The 21,976-nt window shown below is 49.1% G+C and overlaps 1 protein-coding gene across 2 annotated transcripts in view; it reads right to left on the reverse strand.

Annotated features, from left to right (window-relative positions):
* PDIA2 (protein disulfide isomerase family A member 2) overlaps positions 1-21,976 on the reverse strand; it is an 885,792-nt gene that overhangs the window by 68,719 nt on the left and 795,097 nt on the right. For both annotated transcript variants that reach the window (XM_086941341.1, XM_086941339.1), the window contains exon 10: positions 10,165-10,278. In XM_086941341.1, coding sequence (XP_086797467.1) covers positions 10,165-10,278 — 114 coding nt within the window. The remainder of the gene's footprint in view (positions 1-10,164; positions 10,279-21,976) is intronic.

Here is a 21,976-nt window from a genome sequence, read left to right on the forward strand (position 1 = left end):
TGAGTCAATTTCTTTCAGGTCAGGGAGAAGAGGGGAAAGCAAAAACAATCACAATAGAAGGAAATCCCTCGTGACCTCTTAATTTTTCAGGGTATACACTCCAATTATTATGGGCATAATCATATTAAAACAAACCACATTTGTTTTACTTTCTCATTGTTTTTATTCTTGAAATTATTTTTTCATTCAGTATTTTCTTTTTTCATTATTTTTAGTATAAAAAAGTTTCTTTCTTATCACAATTTCCATAATTGACATAAAAAGATCAAAATACAAAATTCATTATTCCTATGCCACTATGCAATTAATAACTATATCTCCAGGTAGAGAACTGAAACAAACACACCACTCTCTCTCACTCTTCCACATTCACAACTTCCTATATCTGGACTTGTTAACACGTCTGTTGGTTTTCTATCTATTGCCCAATATATAGCCACTCTAGTTAGTGGGATTTAATTTTTTTTTTTATAAGTTTGCACTAACAAAGCTGCACAGCCCCGAGCACCGGAGTCTGATGCCAACATCAACAAGACAAATATAGCATAGACAGACAATTTGGGCTTTTATAGAACATAAAGGAACCCCACCCCCCCAACCCCCCCCCCCCCCCCGGTTGCGCTGCTGCCATACTCCAGACCACTTTAATGCAGTAATATATACAATCATTGCACAACAGGTCCATCTGGGCGCCCACGACACACTCCGACCACCCCCTACAGTGAAAGTGCTGGAGGGAGATCGCTCTCCGGAGGAGGGTCCAAGTCCAGCCCCCTATAGTCAGCCCATCGTTTCCAGATTTGAAAATGCTTGCGGGGGCACCCCCTGGCCAGGAAGATGGGCTGCTCCAGTCCCATATTAAAGTCCATGCCGTTCTTCCAAGCAGCCAGGGGCGGGGTCAAGGGAGCCTTCCAGGCCCGAGAGATATCACGCTTGGCCAGGGGGAGGCCAAGCAGCAGCAAATGACGTTTGTAACGATTCCCCCTACCCCTTCCATAACATGCAGTAGCGCTAATCTCGGATCCCTGGGCAGCTCCCACGCCAACACCTCTGAGAGACAGCAGAAGACCCCAGTCCAGAACCTATGTAAACCGGAACAACCCCACGTAATATGTAAAAGTGTGCCCACCTCAGACCCGCAGCGCAGGCAGTCCGGAGAACTTATCATACCCGCCTTCCATAGACGCTCCCTAGTGAAATATGTGCGGTGTAGGTATTTGAATTGTATGAGTCTCAGTCGTGTGGAAATTGCCGTCCCCCTAGGACTCGCCAGGGCCTCCATCCAGTCCTCCTCCTCTAGCTCCCCCACATCCCCCACCCACGCCGCCCGCAGCCTCTGCAGATCAGGGGAGCAGTGTCGCACCAGGGACTGGTATACACAAGACAGTTTTTTGTCTGGGAGTTCCCACGTGAACAGTTGGGACTCAAGTGGGCTAAAGTCCGGGAGCGAGCCTATGTCCGTCAAGTACGGCGTCAAAGCATGTTGGAATTGGAGGAATTGATAGAATTGAGAACAGGGCATCCCGAATTCGGTCTGTAGGTCCTGAAAGGACTTCAATGTATCACCTGACATGACATCCCCCAAGGAGGAGATACCGATAGCATCCCAACCACCAAAACCTTCAAGGGTCTCCAAGTGAGGGAAGCGGCCGTTGCGCCAAAGCGGGGTCTCTCGGGTGAGGACATTCCACCATTTCATCCTGCGTAGCGCCTGCCGCCACATAGAGAAGACCACCTGCGTGGCGGAGGGAAGGCCCCGCCGGAGCAGCGCTGAGTAAAGCAACGTGTGGGCAGATGACGAGCCCATCAGGTGACGCTCCACCGCATTGGCTGAATCTCCCCTGTCGCCGTACCACCAATCGTTAAGGACTAAGAGGTGCGCAGCCTGGTAGTATGACAGGATATCGGATGTGGCAAGACCACCTGCATACGTGGACAAGAAGCACGTCCGGAGTGCCACCCTCAAGTCCCCCCCTCCCACAGAAACCCACCCAGTGCCGGGTTAACCTGCTGAAACCAGCAGGGCGGGATGGGATATGGATGATTCTGCAGCTGGTATATAAGTCGCGGGAGTGCCACCATTTTAAATATGGCCGATCTCCCATAAATAGACAAGGGCATACGAGACCACACCTTCAGATCCGCCCGTGTGCGATCGCAGACCGGGGCAAGGTTGCGAGCTCTGGAGACTCCCGCACTTTCAGACAGATAGACTCCCAGGTACTTCATCCCTACGGTGGCCAATTGTAGGTCCGCCGCCCACACGCCAGCCCTCTGTACGTCACCCAGCACCCATAGGGTGGACTTACCAGGGTTCACATACAGACCAGAGGATTCCCCAAAGATCTGCAAAATACGCAGCAGCCGTGGCCCGGACCGATCCAGGTCCGTGAGGAAGAACAGCACATCATCTGCGTATAATGCTATCCTATCAGTCAGGCTGGGGGACCACCGAAAGCCCCTGAGCTGGGTGTCAATACGCACCCACGCTGCCAAGGGCTCCATAGCCAGCGCAAACAGATACGGGGAGAGGGGACACCCCTGTCGTGTTCCCCTCAGAACCGGAAAGCGCTGGGAAGTCGCCCCCCGACATGCACTGACGCAGTGGGACTAGTGTATAACAGCCGTACATAGGTCAGAAAGCGAGGACCCAAGTTAGGTCGCTGTAACAAGGCAAATAAATGTCCAACTCAAAGAGTTGAAGGCTCGGTCCATATCCGCTAACAATAGTGCGGCCGGCTCACCTAAGCTACTCCAGGCAGAGATCGCCACCAGGGCCCGCCTGATATTGTGTCGGGTCGCCCTCCGGGGCATAAAGCCCGCCTAGTCCGGGTGTACCAAGTACGCAATGTAAGGCTTCAGCAACGGTTGGGCATGAAATACACCCTGACACAGGCGGTGGAGCATCTTACAGGATTTGTCCCCCCACTGGTACACCCGGCTACGGGTAGCCAACCAGTCCTGTTTCGCCTTGTCAAGTAGAACCGCCGCATACTGCTGCTGAGCCAGGACTAAATGCCGTCCTATAGACCTGCCACCTTCTTCCCTGCTCCGACGTTCCAGGACTACCAACTCGGCCTCCCGCCGCACCAGCTCCCGCCGCTTCTCTGCCTGGGCCGCCGCACACCAGGAAATATCCGCCCCCTGTAAGGTAGGTTTCATGGCTTACCAAAGGGTCTTCGGGGAGTCAACTGAGTCGCAGTTAGCCATTAAGTACAGATCTATTTCCCGGTTCATATGTTCTCTGTAGTCGTTCTGTAACAGGTGCCAGCCAGACATGCGCCATTGGAAAGGGTGCCTAGACGGGCCCACACAAAAGGTAAGAGTCACTGGTGAATGATCGGACAGGGCCCTCGGCAGGATGTATGAGGACACTATTCTCTGGACCAGCCCTCTGGGAACAATTAGATAGTCCAATCGAGAAAACAAACCATGTACTGAGGAAAAATAAGTATACTCTCGGTGCGCGCCATGCCCATACCACCAGGCGTCCACCCAGTCCAGGCCCGTGGCAAGGGCGCGGAGCTTGGTGGGGGGGTCCCTCCAAGTCTACGCCAATGTCAGTTGCCCCCCTCCGCCACCGGTCAATATGGATGTCAATTACATCGTTCCAATCCCCCCCAACTACAGCAAGGGTATCCGGCATCTCATTCCAAAGGGACATGACCTTTTCAGCAAGGGACCACTGAAGCGGCGGCGAAGCATATATGCTACCAAGTGTCACCCTGTCACTCCCAACCCTACCCTGAACAAAGATGTACCTACCCTGGGGATCGGACCAACTCCGTTCAAATACAAAGGCTACTCTGCGGTGAATGAGGACTGCAGCCCCCCGGGAGCCCCTCGTGAACCCTGCGTGGTAAGCATGTGTGTACCCAAATCTTTGTAAGCACAGCGCCTTTGTACCCAATAGGTGGGTCTCCTGAAGCAGCAGAGCATTAACCCCGGCCTGCTTGGCATAGCGAAGAACTGCCCCCCACTTTACTTTGTCTAACACCCCCCTCACATTCCAACTCAAGAGGCGCAATGTGCCCGGAGCAATCTGCCCCCCATTCTGAGCAGTAAACATTGTAAAAAGGCAGTGTATAGGCCGCAGCGGCCCGACGGTCCAGCATACAAACCTCCCAGTGTGAGGATCACAGCAACATGAGTGCAACCAAGACCCAACTTTACCCCCAACAACCCCCCCGCAACCCCCCACCCCGCACCTCCCAACATGGAAGCACCTGTCACGGCCGGATGGCGGCCCGGCCCCCAACGGGGAAACGCAAGCCACCTCCTCCAATGGATCCCCTGAACATGCCCCATAACTAGGGAGTCGCCACTCCTACTCACCCACTCGTGTAGATCAGGTGACCAGCCCCAAGCTGTTAACTCCCAACCACCCGCCCATCACTAGGGGAGCCTCCCGCCCATTCCTAGACCGTCCCCCACCCCAGCAAACCCTGATTCACCTACTGAATACGTAAACATTACGGCAATGCGTCGCACCCATTCTATCGGGGGGCCTATGGTACCCAGGGGTATGACACACTATCACCGAGGGCGGTTACAATACGCCAATCATATGTCACACAGAACCTTCAAGTGCCCTTTTTCTGAGTCCCAGTCTTCTCCTTCTCCTTCTCTGAGGCATCACCCAATGCAGATCGCCACCTGGACCTGGACCTCCAGTTGTCTTTCGGCCATGCCCCCAGGGAAGATCGCGCCTGTGTCTCACCGCCAAGGGGGTCAGAGTCCAGCCCCGGAGGTGTATGTACACTCACCGGCACCATTTCGTCTGTCCATTTGAACACCCCTTCAGGGGAGTCAAAGAAGTGGGCCCGGGATTGGAACACGACCCGAAGACGGGCCGGATACACCAGAGCATAAGGTAGTTTCAGGTCATGTAGCCGAGCCTTTGCCGCTGTGAAGGACTGCTGTTGCTGTTGTACCATGCGAGTATAGTCCGGGAAAATCATAATTCGATGATTGTCGTACCGCAATGGCTCCTTCGCCCTAGCCTGCTGTAGGATGATTTCCCTGTCGTGGTAATTTAACAACTTGGCGATCACAGGCCGCGGCCGCGCCCCCACCAGCGGTTTTTGCATCAGGGCCCGATGTGCTCGCTCAATGACAAAGCATCTAGACAACGTGTCAGGAGGGAACCAGATCTCGATCCACTGCACCAGGAATCCCTCCATATTTCCTTTTTCGCAGGCCGACAAAGCGGAGGTTGTTGCGCCTGGCGCGCCCTTCCGCATCTTCCACACGGAGCGCCAGGCCCTTCTGGACTGCTTCCATACCAGCCACTTTACGCTTGAGGGTCGCTATATCATCTTCCGCCCCGCCAAGCTTACTGTTCCACCGGGCCCCCCCGAGTGCACTCCCAGGAGAACACCGCACACCTCCTCACCGTCTGCCCTGCCAGGCCAGCTGCTGCCAATGCAAATCCTTGGAGAAGCTCAGCATCCGATTGCGCTCCCCAGGGAACACTCCAGGATTCAGTCCCCGGCGTCACCGCTCAGACCAGGCCGCACCTCTTCTCCCATGCACCGGGCCAGGTTGTCAGGCAGTTCTCCTCCGGGCTTCCTCAACGCCCAGTACCGCAGCAGGTCTGGCCCGCGCCACCAGACCCTAGCCCCCACTGCGCTCCACCAGGCTAGTACCTCTCGCCCCTCGCTGCCGGTGCCTTCACAGCAGCCGCCGCCGGGACCCAGGTAGCTTGAGTTCCACGACCAACAGCGCCCGGACCCCTGCCTCTGCCGGGAGCGCGATCAGGGCTCCGTTTCAAAGTCCGGTGGAGGATTCTCCCCTCTGCAGCTCACCAGGGCGGGGGGAAGGCCAGATAGCCCACTGGGCCAGTGTTGCGCTTTACCGGGTCCCCCCAGCGCACCCCTGGGCGAGCGCCGCACTCTCCTACTGCCCCGGTCAGACCAGCCGCTACCGACCGAGGCCCACCGTGGAGCCCGACGTCTGGATCAGCGCCACGGGGAGCACTCCAAAATTTAGCCCCTGGCTTCACGACCCGGACTAGGCCGCGCCTCTTCCCACATGCATTGGGCTGGGCCGTCGGGCTGTCCTCTATACGTATCACCAGCACCTCCGCAAGGCCAGTCTGCACCGTCGGGCCCCCGCTGCTGTGGCACCGCTCCAGGGGCCAGGACCCCACGCCCCTCGCTGCTGGTTATCTAATTGCAGTTGTCACCGGGACCCACGAAACTCGAGGTCCCCGACTTCACCGGACGGCACAGGCCTCACTGCCCTGGGCCATGAGCTCAGACCCCCGGACTCCTATCTCCGCCAGGATTTCGGTCAGCGCACGACCCCAAGGTCCGATGCAGGATACCACCCTGCAGGGCTCACCAGGGTAGGGGAGGACAGGATAATTCAGCGGATAAGTGTCTGGCGGAATGGAGCTCTGCTAAGCTGCGTCCACCATGTTGACGTTCTTGGCCACTTAACATCTGTGATTTAATCTGTAGTTGGTCCGTATAGATTACTTTCAAATTGTCTTGATGAGGTAAGCGCCTTAAATTTACTTCTTATATTGTTCAATTTTCTTCTTTGAAAGAGATATTCGACCATTTAAGTCTCCAGTTCACATCTCATTCGTCAAATCACTTGGCGTTGTCAGTCTGGTTACAGTTGTCCCCATTGCAGTAATACATGCTGCTAAGGTAGAGAGGCTACAAGCCGTAGCCTACAGATTAAATCACAGATGTTACAGTATTGATGCGACACTCAAGTGTAAACCTCGATAAGAACTAAGGTGCTTAAATTAAAATAAGACTGAAGTTCCCCTTCCTGCTGGATAAAGTTAACTCAAGATAATCCCAGGGTATAGAGAACATATATCCTATCTGGCAGTTCTGACGAAGGTGGTCTCCATCGCTGTTAATTTCCACCGAAACGCGTTGACCAAGTCCTTGTAAAATCCCACTAACTAGAGTGGCTATATATTGGGCAATAGATAGAAAACCAACAGACGTGTTAACAAGTCCAGATATATGAAGTTGTGAATGTGGAAGAGTGAGAGAGAGTGGTGTGTTTGTTTCAGTTCTCTACCTGTAGATATAGTTATTAATTGTATAGTGGTATAGGAATAATTAATTTTGTGTTTTGATCTTTTTATGTCAATTATGTAAATTGTGATAAGAAAGAATTTTTTTACACTGAAAATAATTAAAAAAGAAAATACTGAATGAAAAATAATTTCAAGAATAAAAACAATGAGAAAGTAAAACGAATGTGGTTTGTTTTTATATGATTATGCCCATAATAATTGGAGTGTATACCCTGAAAAATTAAGAGGTCCCAGGGGAGTTCCTTCTATTGTCATTCTGTCAGAGCTGTGCAGTAAAATACTCTGTTGGCCTGATGCACTCTAAGTCAGGCCCTAAGTCTTTGTGTAGGGTAATGGCTCTCGCAGCAGGTAGCGCGAATCATGAGGTTGTGCAGTTCCTAAGAAAAGGGAGAGAAAGAAGGTCTTTTCTAAAAAAGTGCCCTCACACACCCTGGAGGATGTCTTGCCTCATCATTGGGCCTGCTCCTCATCGGGACGGCGCTGCAATGCCAGACGAGCACCTGCGAAGTTGCTCTTTGGCGGAGATCTTTTGATGATGAAGCTGTAGGGTGAGTGCGGGTGTGTGGGCTAAGTAGTGCAGTTAGTGTGAAGTGTAAAATAGGTCTTGGGTAACCTTAACTCATAGTAAGTAGTAACACCACTTGCTCCAAGAAGGGGTATCCAAATCATGAGCACAACGAAGTATGGAGACTTTGCACCTGGCTGCCATCAGCCATCCTGAAGTAGCACTGAGGGAAATACAAAAGGGCAAACCCTGCCTTTCAAACGGCCCTAACATTACAACAGAATCAGCTTACTCACCCCCATTCTGTATTGTATTGTATTGTATATAGCATTTGTAAAGCGCAGCAAACACCCTATGGGTATCCTGGAGTTATGGTACGTGACACAAACCATCATAAAACGGAGAGGGTAGAACCCAATTAGACCACACTCAAAGACAAGAAATTAGTTTCTGGGGAACAGCCACGTTTTGATCCTTTTCCTAAACAGAGACAGGATGTTGCATTGTCTAATTTCAAGTGGTAGTTCATTCCCTAGCCTCGCAGCAGCAGTACTAAAAGCCCTCCCTCCTGATCTAACCTTATTAAATCTTGAGACCTTCGCCAAGCAAGCAGAAGAGGAGCGGAGGCTCCGAGTGGGAGTGTACTAAAACAGTTTCTTCTGTAGAAGCTTAGGACCAGATCCATGCAGAGTCCTAAACACTATGCATAAGGACTTAAAATACGTTCTTTGCAACACTGGGAGCCAGTGTAGCTCAGCTAAGCACATTGATGCAGAAGAGTCTCATAGTATGGACAAAACCATTTTTTCCACCGTATTTTGGACGCGTTGCAGTCACTGAATCAGATACTTTGGAGACTCCAACAGTAGGGCTTTGCAATAATCAAGTCTGCTTAAAATAATGCCTCGTACTGTTAAGGCTCTGGCCAAATTTGGAAGCAGCAGGAGGATCTTTCTCAGTGCTCTGATAAGACCAAAACAGTTCCCCACAGTTTTACTCACTTGTGTCTCCAAAGACAGGTTAGCGCTGAAAGTGACTCCCAAATTTCGCGCGGTCTTAGTCGGATCCAGAGGAGTAGATGTTACAAGGGTACTGTCATGCACAAGGCAATGCTCAAGGAGGACTAATAAGCAATCCCCTGCTAAAAGGTCCTCTCAGAATTTGTAAGAGTAGCTAACTCAGTATGCATCTTCCTACACATCAGTGTCTGGGGAATGGAAACAATACACTTGAACTTTCTGGGGAAGCTGTACTCCATACTAAATCTTGTGACATGCCAAACTAGGGGAAATCCAAAAGGGATCCTTCTGATCCCAGCAACCACATCCTCACCACATCAAAGTCTTGCTACCAGCCATACTTTAAACACATGCACTGGGCACGCTCATGGGATGTCAGCAAAAGGGCCTGGGTATAACATATGAATGGAACTTTAGCAAGTGGGGCTGGTAGGCTCAGCAAGCATGACAAATGTATGACGTTACAACGCAAACATTTACAACACATGCCTTTCCAACCAGTTTTTACATTGCAACATCCATTATAACACATGATTTTACATTGCATGCCATCACAACGCATTATTAGAAACTACATTTACAACGCATTCCATTACAATGCATACCATTCGAACGCATATTACTTTTAGGGTAAGTGTTGGATAGTGTAGGGGTAAAGATTACTATTCCCACTCCAGTGAGTGCAACAGTAGGGTAAGTGTTGGATAGTGTAGGGGTACAAATTAATATTCCCTATTACTTACCTTATAATGCATTGTAATGGCATGCGTTGTAGTGACATGCGTTGTAATGACATGTGTTGTAGTGACATGCGATGTATTGGCTGCATTGCAATGGCATGTGATGTAAAGGATGTTGCGTTGTAATGACTGCGTTGTAAAGGTAGTGCGTTGTAAATGTTGTTTCCCAGCACGACAAACCTGAAATATATCTTTTCAGTACTACAAGCCACAAACATTGGTATTATGCCATCACCGCTTTATAGCAGCAACCCAGGATATTGGGGAAAGTTTCATGTCAAGACAGAGATCACAGGTGCTGTGTAACTTCAGGGCACAGAGCAAGTTCTAGACTTCAGAATCATCATGTACAAACCTAGACCTCAGGGTACATGTCAAATTAATGTGTTAGCTTGGACCAAGCAAAGTCAGGATACCAGTTTTTCAGCATTTAGGTTATTCAAAGTCGACTATTTTTGTGTGAAAAAGAGAAACTGTTAAGATCATTATAGTTCCAGTTATGTTACCCTTTTCATGTGGTGTAAATGTTTTTCTTTGTGTGGAGCTTTATATAGCACGAACTAGACCCAACGTTATCAGAGCACTTTACATGAGCACCAGTTATGTTACAGATGGACAAATTCATTTGATTTCTTAGGCATGGGGAGATGAAGTGATTTGCCCAGAATTACAGAATGTTCAGCGTCCCTGCCGAGACTCAAATCCGGTTCTCCAGCTCTGAGGTCGAATGCCCTAGCCGTTAGGCCACATTCTCTCCTCAGTCCTAAATCATTTTATAAGTCGAATCAGTATGCCAGTAAATACCAATTTGATAACACAAGCTTGCCCACTCACCGGCACTAACGTTTCCTCCTCCTCCTCATCTTCCTCCTCCTCCGGTAACACACCGCCACTGTCGAGAAATTTGGAAAACAGTTCCACAGTTCTTTCTTTGGTGTACTCCAGCATCTGTAGTAGTCAGACACAAAAACATAACATTTGCTGCTTAAAAGGCTATTTTTCATTTCTTGGTGAATAAAGGATTGCCCTGATTTGACGGTTCATTATAAGGAATTAACATTTCTTAGATACTAAATGCTTATTGTAGTTCAAAACATTGCAAAATCATTTACTGAATTGAAAACGTTACACTATGCTTAGGTTGAGGCACATGATACAGCAGTTTGTTATAACCATTGGTATTTTAGAGTGGGCTATACATTCCATTAATGCCCTAGGCATATACAATGTAGAACCGATGCTTGTAATGTTGAAGAGGAACAGATATATTCTATGTTAGTTACCAGTAATCTTCATTACTGCTATTCTCCATTCTTTGTCCCAGTGCTTTCTCTTTAAGAGAGTGGCCACACCTCTCTGATCTGCACCACATTTTTCTAGCTCTTTTTTCCCTTTCATCTAAATATCTAGAAGGCTCAATTCCGTAAAGGATATTAAAGGGGGGGGGGGGGGGGAATGCCACAACCCATCCTATTTTTATCCTAGCACAAAAAGTTTGAGAAGATCTTTCGGGAGAGTAGTCAAGAATCTACATATTGGGACAAGAAATGGTGAATCAGAGAATGTAAGATTGCTATTGAGAAAACTATCCATTTCATCCTCATCTCAATTCCATCTCCTATTCTTTATGATTTGATAGTATACTCAAGTGGTATACCCTCTCTGCAACATTTTAAACTGTTTCAAATTAAAAGAAGACATGTTTGTAGACCGAAGTCATGTACCACATAGCAAACTTTAAATCAGATATAAAGACTCAGAAATCAAAAAGAAAAGCATTACACAATTTTTAAGGCAGAGATTTTCCTGCCATATTGTTTGTGCCTAATTCTGAACTCTTAATATCAATGGGGTATCCCAGTAACATGCAGAACCTGGGGAGTACTAACAGTATATAGACAATGGTTCTGCCATGCAATATTTAACTACTTGTATATTCCTTGGTAAATGCACTGTTACTTAGGAGTGGCAATCACTGTTACATTGAAATACATCAAAAATGAAATAATCACAGCAACACTCAGCTAAAAAAGTGTGTGACCGATATATTAAAGAATCACATATTGTATATAGGGGCATACATCTTAATATTCAAAAGACAGGACAAATGCATAGCAGTTAAACCCTACAGACAAATGTGCTTGATACATTACAGGTAACGTTGATTGTCAGTCCTAAGTAACGGTGGATTTACCAAGGAATATACAGTAGTTACAAAGTGCATGGGATAATTCTGAACTTTGGCCTAGATTCAATAATTAATCATTCACAAATGTAGGTGAAGTAGGCCTAGTGGCTACTGACATCAGGAACAGAAGCCAACACATATTCTGCTTGCGAGACTGCCATTCTACAAGTGGAGCACGCTTGACTAGAACCATAAACAATCAAAGGCATCTGAGTGTATGACCAAGGAAATTACCTCTCTAACTTAGTGATCCTTCCTGGTCTCAGACAATTTGTAACAATGTTTGCCAAATCATCTAAGTGTTTAAATTAGGCTGGTGTCTGCAGATAGATTTAGCCAGCTCAAACCACGTGTGCGCATCCTGTGGACCAGGATCAGATGGTGGATTGAGCCGGAAGAATCACTTCTTGCTATTGATTAAATGAAAAGTTGACCTTAGGTATATAACTTGGACCTAAGGTATACACATCAAAGAAATACATTCTCCCAAATGCCTAGCTGCTGTAATTACCACCAAAAAGAACACATTTAGTGGCAGAATTGTTTATGGGACCTTATCTAAAGGATCAAAACAAAGATTCTGAAATGCTGACAATACTATAAGATGTTCCCAGGATGCTTCCAATTTGAGAATTTTTGATCTCAATAAATCAAGCCACCAAAAGGGTCTTGAGGCTAAAAGAGTTTAGGGGATGGGCTATGTCCTCCACAATGACGGAACGTTGTTGTCCATCACAGTGGAGGATGACCATTGTCCATGTTTGGTCGATATGGTCAGTTGGTGGCCCTTTCCTCCTCTGTCGGTGGGTCAACCTCCCTTTGTTGGTGGTGAAATGTCTGTCAAAGCTGACCTGGCAGAAGACTGAATCCCATATTCAGAGTAGTGGTGGGCAGTAAACTGTGCTCCGGCGGTGGAATTCGCAGAGTTTTCCAACACCGTGTTCTGCTTGGAGCGCAGAGTTCTGCAAAAACTCTGCCGACCACCACAGAGTGGAGTCTGCCAGCGCAGTGTCACCCGTTCATCACCTATGACTTTTGTTTACGTGGTTGTTTGGCTACCTAGTTCTGGAGTGGAGCAGCATATAGACTGTGAGGACGCCAGGAGAAAGATGACGTATTCATGTATAACACTGCTCCGCCGTTGCAGCCTATAGCAATTGGCAAGGCAAGCTGTAGATTGCTTATGTTGGAAGTGCTCCCATTAGCACTGAGGTAAGAAAAGTCAGGAGGTCAGTATGAGCACAGCAGAGCAGCGCACAGACCCTGAGAAATGTAGACGTCGGCCCTGGCCAAGGCAGAATCAAGTAACCTGCGGTGCTGGCAGCAGATAGCAAGCTATTATCGATAGATCAAAGTCTGCATGTGAATGTGCGTGTGTTGAGTTCACATCTAGGCTGATTGCACCAGTATGTGTGAAGGCATGCCCAAAGCTTCATTCATTTGCACCCTCTTCAGCCTGCACTCACTTTGCCTTGAACTGACTTCTCAACAGGAGAAGAAACCACAATGCTTAGTCCAAGCCAGGCTATGGGTGCCCAGATTGTCTGTAGGCCTCCACCACTACAGCTCTGTGTTAAATAGCCCAATAATTAGTGTTCTGTAACACCACTACATGGCAGGCATGACCACAAGTTGAGAAACATGAAAAGAAAGTGGGAGTATAATTAATGTTTCTATTCTGCAGTGAGAGTAGGGTTTCATTTCTTCCTTCAGTGGGTTGTTGTCGTAGAATGTACACGGTTTGATCTTTTTAAAGGAAGTGACAGTACTTATAACTGGCAGCCATTCTGAACAGTTGTATGATAGAGGCACCTATGGTTAAACCACCTGTGCCTCTACAACCCAGCCCAAACCACGAAGGCAACTTAACCAGACATTCCTTTACCACATATTTTCATAGTAAAGGCATGTTGGGTAAGGGAATGTACGTTGTTCAGTTCACCACTAGCCTGACCCTTCCCTCTGCCCTGAGCTTCTATCTACCCTACCTCACGCCCCACCTCAGCCCTGAGTCTCGTCCTGCCCTTACAACTACCACTACCCCTACCCTGAGCCCTAAAACCCTGCCCCTTTTTAAAACAAATACCTCCCTGACCCCCCCTCCACCCTGAGCCCTAAAACTTACTCATATGCTGCCTTCAAAACTGCCCCTACTCCCACTCTGAAGCATAAACTCCTTCCCATTCCAGCCCTTAAACTACCCCAACCCCCTCACCCTGAGCCCTAAAACCTACCCCCACCCCAAACCCCCCTAAAACTAGCCCTTAATATACCCCAACCCCTCCCCTATCCCTTAGTCTTTAAAGCGAAAAACTCTGTTCTACCCTTACAACTGCCCCTACCCCTCCCTTGCCCTGAGCCGTAAAAAATTGCCCCCCTTTTTTAAAAAGCAACCCCCAACTCCCTTCCACCCTGAGGCCTAAAATGTACCCCTGTGCTGCCTTCAAAACTTCCCCTACCCCCACTCTGAAGCCTAAAACCCTCTCCTCTCCAGACCATAAAACTACCCCGACTCACCCTTACCCTGAGCCCTAAAACCTACCCTCAACCCTAAACTCCCCAAACTTAGCCCCTAAAAAACTATCCCATCCCCCTCCCACTGCCCTGAGTCTTAAGACCGGAAATTCTGCCCGTTCCAAAAATGACCCCGACTCTCTCATCCCTGCCTTAAGCCCTAAATCCAATACCCAACCCTTTACAACTGACCCGGCCCCAGCCACACTTACCTGTCCATGTTCCTGTATGCTTCCCGTTCGGAAGTGTGCTTTCTGACGCATCCAGTCAGTCTCCCCGACCTTCAGGACAGCTAGACACTGCCTTAACTATGCATATGCATGGTTGACGCATATGGTGGTTAAGGCATGCATGGTTTAGCTTTCTGGGAAACGGCAGGCGTGGCTTAACCCACGCCGTAAAGGTTGTTTCCCATTCTGAACTCCAGTATCCATAATCTAAATGGGGAGTTTGGGGTGGCATTCGAAGAATGTCCACCCCCGGGCTGCTTTGGGCATGGTATTGCCCAGAGCAATCGCACGCAGGCGGGGCGCCTGCTTTAGAATGCATCGGTTTTAAATGCTGAGTTCTAATTAGCGGCAAGTTGGGGGTCCTGAGGCAAGGTAAGTGGCAGCATGGCCATTTTAGTGCCGTTTTTGGTAGTTTTTATTACTTTTGGGCTGTTGTTTGTGGTGTTAGCGTTCTAGCTAATGCCGGCGCGCCTGTGACGTAACACGCGCGGGCAGAGAACGCGGGACTGCGCATGCTCGAGCGGCGGTTCGCGCCGTGCAGAGCCCGGCAGAGCGCAATCCTGGCAAGACGCCCGGCACTCTTTCCCCGCATTTACTTGTATAATAAATAAGCATTTCCCCCACAAACCTGCATCAGTGTGTTCCTTTAGGAGGGGGCCTGGAGACCTCTACAGTGGCGACGAGGAGTGGGATCTGTCCACTCGAAAAAGCAAGAAAAAAACCTTTTTTGTTCGGCAAGACCAAGAATAGTGGAGGCACAGGGAGACCCAGGACACAACCACCGACACCACCTACCTGCAGAAGAGGGAGGGAGGCGTGTAATCACTACAAGACATACGGGAAGAGCGTGGCAGAGGCGCAGAGACACACTCAGGTATACTGAGTGCCTGAGAGCCAAGAAGCACCGCAACCTGCACAGAAGCACAGTAGGAGCACGCAAGCGCCCCCCACCAAGGCCCTGGCGGAAAAGCGTGACCACGAGGAAGTGGGAAGAAGCGTACCCAGCCCCACCACGTCGCAAGCAGATAGCGCCAACGCACCTGGCAGCCCCAGGAGTCAGGGAGGGAGCAATAGCGCGCCAGGCAGCCCCAGGAATCAGGAAGAAGAGCCAGAGAGACAGGCCAGAATGAGCAACCAAGCATCATCACTCACGGCACCGATACCGTTTCTACCCAAGCCAGGAGAACCACAGATGAAGTGGGAGGACTGGAGGGAATACTTCAAGAACTACTTAGAAGCCATGGAGGATGAATCCACTGACGAATTCACCCCCGCAGGACGGAAACGGATATTACTGTACAACCTGGGTCCAGAGGTGTTCGCGAACATAGCGACAACGCCGCTACAAGCTGCTGACGCAGATGTCTTCAAACAAGCCCTAGAAGATCTAGACGGCCATTACCGTCCGGCAGTTTGCGTCTCCATTGATAGATTCAACTTTCAGCAAAGGAAACAAGGCGACGGAGAGTCAGTTGACGACTACGTAGCAGCCCTGAGGAGACTAGCAGTCACGTGCAAGTACGGGGCACTGGAAGAAGACTTTATCAAAGACCAGATCATAATGCACACCACCAACAGGAATGTGCAAGATAAGCTATGGGCTCACAACGAAGCAACACTAAAAGAAGTAATCGCAATGGTGAAAAAAGCTGACCTCTGCAAGCGATTCGCAGAAGCCACGAAAAAAGAGAGTGCACAAATGATCATGGTCAACAAAATTGATGACACGGAACCATCGGGTAGACACAAGATGACGCCGGGGGCAACGGCGGAACCAGCAAATGGGCGGGAAGACCTGGGCAAGCAGGGAAACAGCCCTCATTCACCAAATCCACGTGCTACAGGTGCGGAAGTGCGAACCATGCAGCTCATGATAAACGCTGCCCCGCTTTTCGTGCAAAGTGCATGTTCTGTAGGCTGGTAGGCCACTACGAGAAAGTGTGTCGGAGGAAAGAGAAGAAAGCGATGGTGAAATACATAGCGCACCAACAACAGGAGGAAGGTGCCGATGAGGAGTCAGACGAAGAGGACAGAGTGTTATGCATCGAGGAGCAAGTACTGGGTATCGACACTCAACGCTCTGACAAACCGAGAGCGGACATGTTAATTGGGGGAGTCAAAATCAGAATTGCGATTGACTCTGGATCCCCGTATACCATTGTGCAGAGATCGGTGTGGGAAGAGGAATTCAGACCGACCCTGGGCCCACAACTAGACCCGCCGGACATAAGGCCGGTGTCGTACACAAGCAACCCGATTCCAATGGTTGGATACCGGAGCCTGAAGTTCGAATTTAGGGGGAGAACAGCCACATGTAAGCTGTACGTAGCAGAGAGAGGCCCCTCAGTTCTGGGATGGAGAGACCAGGGAGACTTGGGAATCAAGCTGGACCCAGGAGGCAAAGAACAAGTACTGCTGACAGATAGTGAGCACTGCCAGACCTGGAGAGGGTGAGAAGAGAGTTCCTCAACATCTTCGGTGGCAAAGTGGGGAAACTTGAGAAGTTTATGTATAAAATCGTACTCAGAGAAGACTCCCGGCCGGTATCTCACAAGGTCCGCAATGTGCCCATAGCAGTGAGAGAAGCAGTGCAACAAGAACTGTCTCGACTGGAAGAGCAAGGGATCATTGAGCCGATCGATAGCTCAGAGTGGTTGGCTCCCTTGGTGGTCACCAGGAAACCCAACGGCAAGGTGCACCAGTGTGTGGACCTGCGCGAGCTGAACAAATGCTTGGTGGTGGAGAAGTTTCCCCTCCCCAGGATAGAGGAAATGTTGGCGGGAACCAGGGGAGTGAAATGGTTCTCTACAGTAGACCTCACGTCAGCATACCAACTGATTGACCTACACCCGTCCAGCAGGAAACTGACGTCCTTCATCACCCCCTATAGTTGTTATCAGTTCCGCAGGATGCCCTTCGGGCTAGCGTCGGCCGCAGTGGCATTCCAAAAGCTCATGCACCGCCTGTTCAAAGACGTCAAAGGCATCCAGTATTTCCAGGATGACATCCTTGTAATGAGGAAGGATCGTAAGGACCACGATACCAAGCTAGGCAAGGTGCTAGGCGTTCTACAGGAGAAAGGGCTCACGGCGGAATGGGAGAAGTGCAGATTCGGAATGTCGTCCGTCACCTACCTGGGGCACAAGACAAGCGGACAAGGGATCACTCCCAAGAAAGACAATGTGAAAGCAATCTGCGAAGCCAGAGCCCCAAACAACAAGGATGAAGTAGGCCATTCCTATGAATGGCCGAGTACTACAGCAAATTTGTCCAAGATTTTGCTACGAAAACGCAGATTACGACAACTGATAAGAGACAAGGCGTCATTCCAGTGGGATGACGAGGCTCAGAGGGAGTTCGAGGAGCTGAAAGAGAACATCAGCCAGGTCGTACCCTTGCATGGACATGACCCAGCAGGAGTCTCCATCCTCACCACTGATGCCAGCAAAAAAGGTCTGGGGGCAGTCCTCGCACAACAGAGATGACAACACGGTTGAAACACTCAGCTTCGCGTCCAGAGCGCTGTCGCACACTGAACAGAAGTTCAGCGTAATAGAGAAAGAGATGCTGGCTGTCGTGTGGGCCATGGGAAAGTTCCGGCAGTTCCTGTGGGGCACGAGGTTTCGCCTACAAACTGACCACAAGTCGTTGGTCAAGGTACTCACCTCAAGTGGGCATGCCACTGCCACCCCGTGGATTGCAAAGATGAACCTCAAGCTCCTAGAGTACACGTACGATGTAGAGTACATTCCGGTAACACGTAACAAAGTGGCTGACTATCTCAGCAGGGCCTCAGCTATGGAAGAAGCGCCCACGCCTATAGAGGAGAATGAAGAAATGGTGGCAGTAATGGAAGACATGGAGAGAGCAATCAGCATACAAGAGTGGGCACACGCATACGAAGAGGATGAGAACTTGGAGGAGATCAAAAAGTACCTTGTCAATGGGTGGCCGGAAAAGAAAAGGCTAAAGGAGGTGCCTAGGAAACTGTACGAAGTGAGAGAGGAGTTATCAATGAGTGACTCAGGAACATTTCTGTATCGCGGGGACAAGATGGTGCCACCAGAAAGACTAGTCTCAACCTTGCTGAACCAACTGCATGAAGGTCACCTAGGCATTGTGAAGACCAAGTCGAGGGTGAAGCAGATGTACTGGTGGCCAGGAATGGACATCCAGATCAAGAGACATGTCAGGGACTGCAACCAATGCCAGGAGTCAGACAAAGTACTCAAACCCATGAGGCTGGCGCTGGGGAGATTTGAGCAACCCCGTGATCCATGGGAGGATCTCGCTGTTGACATCCTAGGGCCGATACTGGATGGACAAGGAACGGCAAAGTACTTGTGTGTGCTGGTGGATAAATATTCCAAATGGCCAGAAGTGCATGTGCAGGAAGAAATGGACTCGGATGTAGTCATTAAATTCCTCACCTCTGTGTTCCTAAGGGAAGGCATCCCGAGGACTATATTGACAGACAATGGCCCGCAATTCACATCTGATAAGTGGCACCGATACATCGAGAGGAACGGAATCAAGTCCAAACACACCTCGGTGTATCATCCAGCCAGCAATGGACAGGTGAAAAGGTTTAACCGAGTTCTTATGGGGTCAATTCAAGCAGCCATCATGCAAGGGAAAGACTGGGATGCAGAAATTCAAAGAATGATGTGGGCGTACAGAATCACTCCCACCGCAACAGGGTACAGTCCCTTCCAGATCCTAAGGGGCAGGCATCTGTTCACGAAAGACAATGTGGTATGGAGAGAAAAGACGGTCACCAGTAAGTGGTCGCCTGCCGTGGTCCAGCACAATTTGGAGAAGTCCCAGAGAGTGTACACAGAACACCACAACCGGAGAAGGAGAAGGAGAGTGAAGGACGCGACTTTGGAAAAAGGGGAGTGGGTGAGAGTTAAACAGACAGTACTAAGCAGCACTCCTTAGCGATGGAAAGGTGTGGTCCCAGGATCGCATGGCAAAGATAAATAAAATCGTGCAGTGGCCGGAGGAGAAAGGAAACTGCACCTCTGTCCAAAGACAAGGAAGAGAAGCCGAAGAAAGAGAGTCAGATGACGAAAGTCAGGGAGATGGAGATGCGTGTATAGAGAGTGAAGAACTAGTTGAGACGTGTGTGAAGGAAACATCAGCAAAGGAAGAGGCGACACCAAGGAGAATGGGACATGGTCAAGGGAGAGAAAAGGTGGGAAGCCCTGCACCCGAGGGTGTCCACGAAGCCTCCGCTCCGATAAGACGCACGCGCGCTGGGAGAGTGATAGTCAGGCCTGCACACCTCAGAGACTGAATGAGACAACATTGAACACTGAACTGTAAATATCCGTTGTGTAATAGGAGGAGATATGTGGTGTTAGTGTTCTAGCTAATGCCGGCGTGCGTGTGACATAACACACGCCGGCAGAGAACGCGGGACTGCGCATGCGCGAGCGGCGGTTCGCGCCGTGCAGAGCCCGGCAGAGCACGATCCTGGCAAGACGCCCGGCGCTCTTTCCCCGCATTTACTTGTATAATAAATAAGCATTTCCCCCACAAACCTGCATCAGTGTGTTCCTTTAGAAGGGGGCCTGGAGACCTCTATATTGTTGTTTATTGAAGGATTTCTGAAGCCTCTGATAAATTGAGGGAGGCTCTCAAGGTCCTGTGCTAGGCTGGGAGGGAGGATTTATTGGCCCCTGGTCTTTTAGGTCAAGCTTCGACTGGCATTTCTCTTAAGAAAAGGGCTTCCTCTGATGGTGTGTCTGCTGCTGTAGTTGCTTGTACTTTGTCTGAGAGTTCCCCTGACATTGTGCCTGTTAAAGTCACTAGTGCTATGAATAAAGCCTCTGTTGTGGGAAAAGGGAGGGGCAGGGCTTGCACACGATTAGTCAGAGGAAAATGTGTCAGAAAAACAGCCTCCCTTAAAGGGATAGCTAGAATTTCAGAAGAGGTGGTTTTAGCTGACAGTGAGGCGTTGGCGCCACCTGATGGTAAGTTGCATTTAGCCAGTTTTGGCAATGTTCAAAACACTATTTCTTCAACTTTGGTTACCAGACGTGAAATACCTATTTTTGGAGAAAAATGTCACATGGCTAAGCCTATATTTTCTGGTTCATGTGAGAGGCCCTTTCACCTGTCATTTCCTCTGATAGTTTATCTTTGAGTAGTTCTGCTTTATCTACTGAGGATTCCTCAAAGGTTGTTCCAAGAAGTCATTCTGTGGTAAATTCTGATTTAAACAGCATATGTTTGCCTGTTAAACTAATTGCTAAGGTTAGTTCTTCAGCCCCAGAGGCTGGTAGCGTAAATACATTTTCTGTCAGAGCAGGTAGTGAGCCTCCCAGGCTGGGTAGGTGGGTTTGGATTAATAATGAGGATAAGAGTAGTTCTGAGGTATCTGGCCATATCAGGGAACCCCTCAAGTCTGCAAGTAGTGGCAGCCTGCAGGCCAACATTGCTTCAAAGCTGCAAAATGGCATCAGGTGCAGTGAACCACCTTTGACAGGTTTCAAGCGTCCTGTTCACCTCGTCGCAACCACACGGAAAATCCTGAAGTGATTTTTCCAACGCCTTTACCCGACCACAAGCTTTCTCAGTTCAAAAAAGCGGTGAACTGTAGACAATTTGATTTTGGTGTGGGTGATGGAGTTCAACCATCCTGAAGTGGGGCTCGTCATGGGGTTCATGATAATGGCGACGATGAGTTATCTGATTTGGAAGAGGGTGAGCTTGCTAGCAATGATGATTTGTCTAACATCCTTTGTCTTTCCGAACTGGAGGGATTACTAACAAGATTTCCCGAGCTAATATTTTGCAGATGAAAGCATATGAAAGGAGCTGGAAGGATTTTCAGCGATATTCCAAGGCATCTGACGGCGCCAGCATGAAAAAGCTTTCAACACTGGAAAAGCCCTGTCAAGCAGGTGAGTCACTAATTGATATTCATTATAGGACAGTTTCTAGGAAGCGTAAAGTAGACTGGGTTATCAGTACGGCCTCAGAGTCTAAGGTTTGTTGATGTTGTGAGTTGCCTTCAATGTTACAGAATGTAGTTTCTCCTAATCCTGATACAGTTAAAGATAAATAGTTGGTGTCTAACACAAATTCTCAAGGGGTAAGGATAAAGTCTAAGGTCTCAAGGGTTCCCTATGTGGAGCTGTCGATGCCCTTAGGTTCAGACCTTAACAAGCATACCAAAGAAAAAATTTGGAATGGAAAATTTGTGGATGTGTTCAAGTTACTTCACAGGGAGATTCAATCCAAAGAAGGTTCTAGGAAGGCGGCTTGGGAGCTAGCTAGAAGACCCAGGGTTCCCACTGATATTGACTCTTGGACTTCAGCCTTTCTGATTTTTGCAAGTGTTTACTGTGAAAGATTTCCAGATCATTCAGTTTCAATTTTCAAATACTTGGATACAATTAGAAAGGCTGAGTCAGAATTTGGAGGCTTTGCCTGGCTACATTATGACAAAGAGTTCAGAGCCCGTGTAGTCCTCATTCCAGAGAATCCTTGGGGTGAGGTGGATAACAAATTATGGGTGCAATGGATGTATCCCCAGAGGCCTCCCCCTACGATGCATACTGCTAGTGGGCTTGCTATTGGTCTCCGGACCTTTCTTAACAGACCCACCCCGGGAGAGGGTGGCACTTGAGCAAAATTTCAAGGTTCACTACAGGAGCCTGCTGGAATTTTAACAAAGGTTTCTGCCAGAAGAATCCATGCAAAT

Source organism: Lissotriton vulgaris, chromosome 10, assembly GCF_964263255.1.
Source record: "Lissotriton vulgaris chromosome 10, aLisVul1.2, whole genome shotgun sequence".
Taxonomy (NCBI): domain Eukaryota; kingdom Metazoa; phylum Chordata; class Amphibia; order Caudata; family Salamandridae; genus Lissotriton; species Lissotriton vulgaris.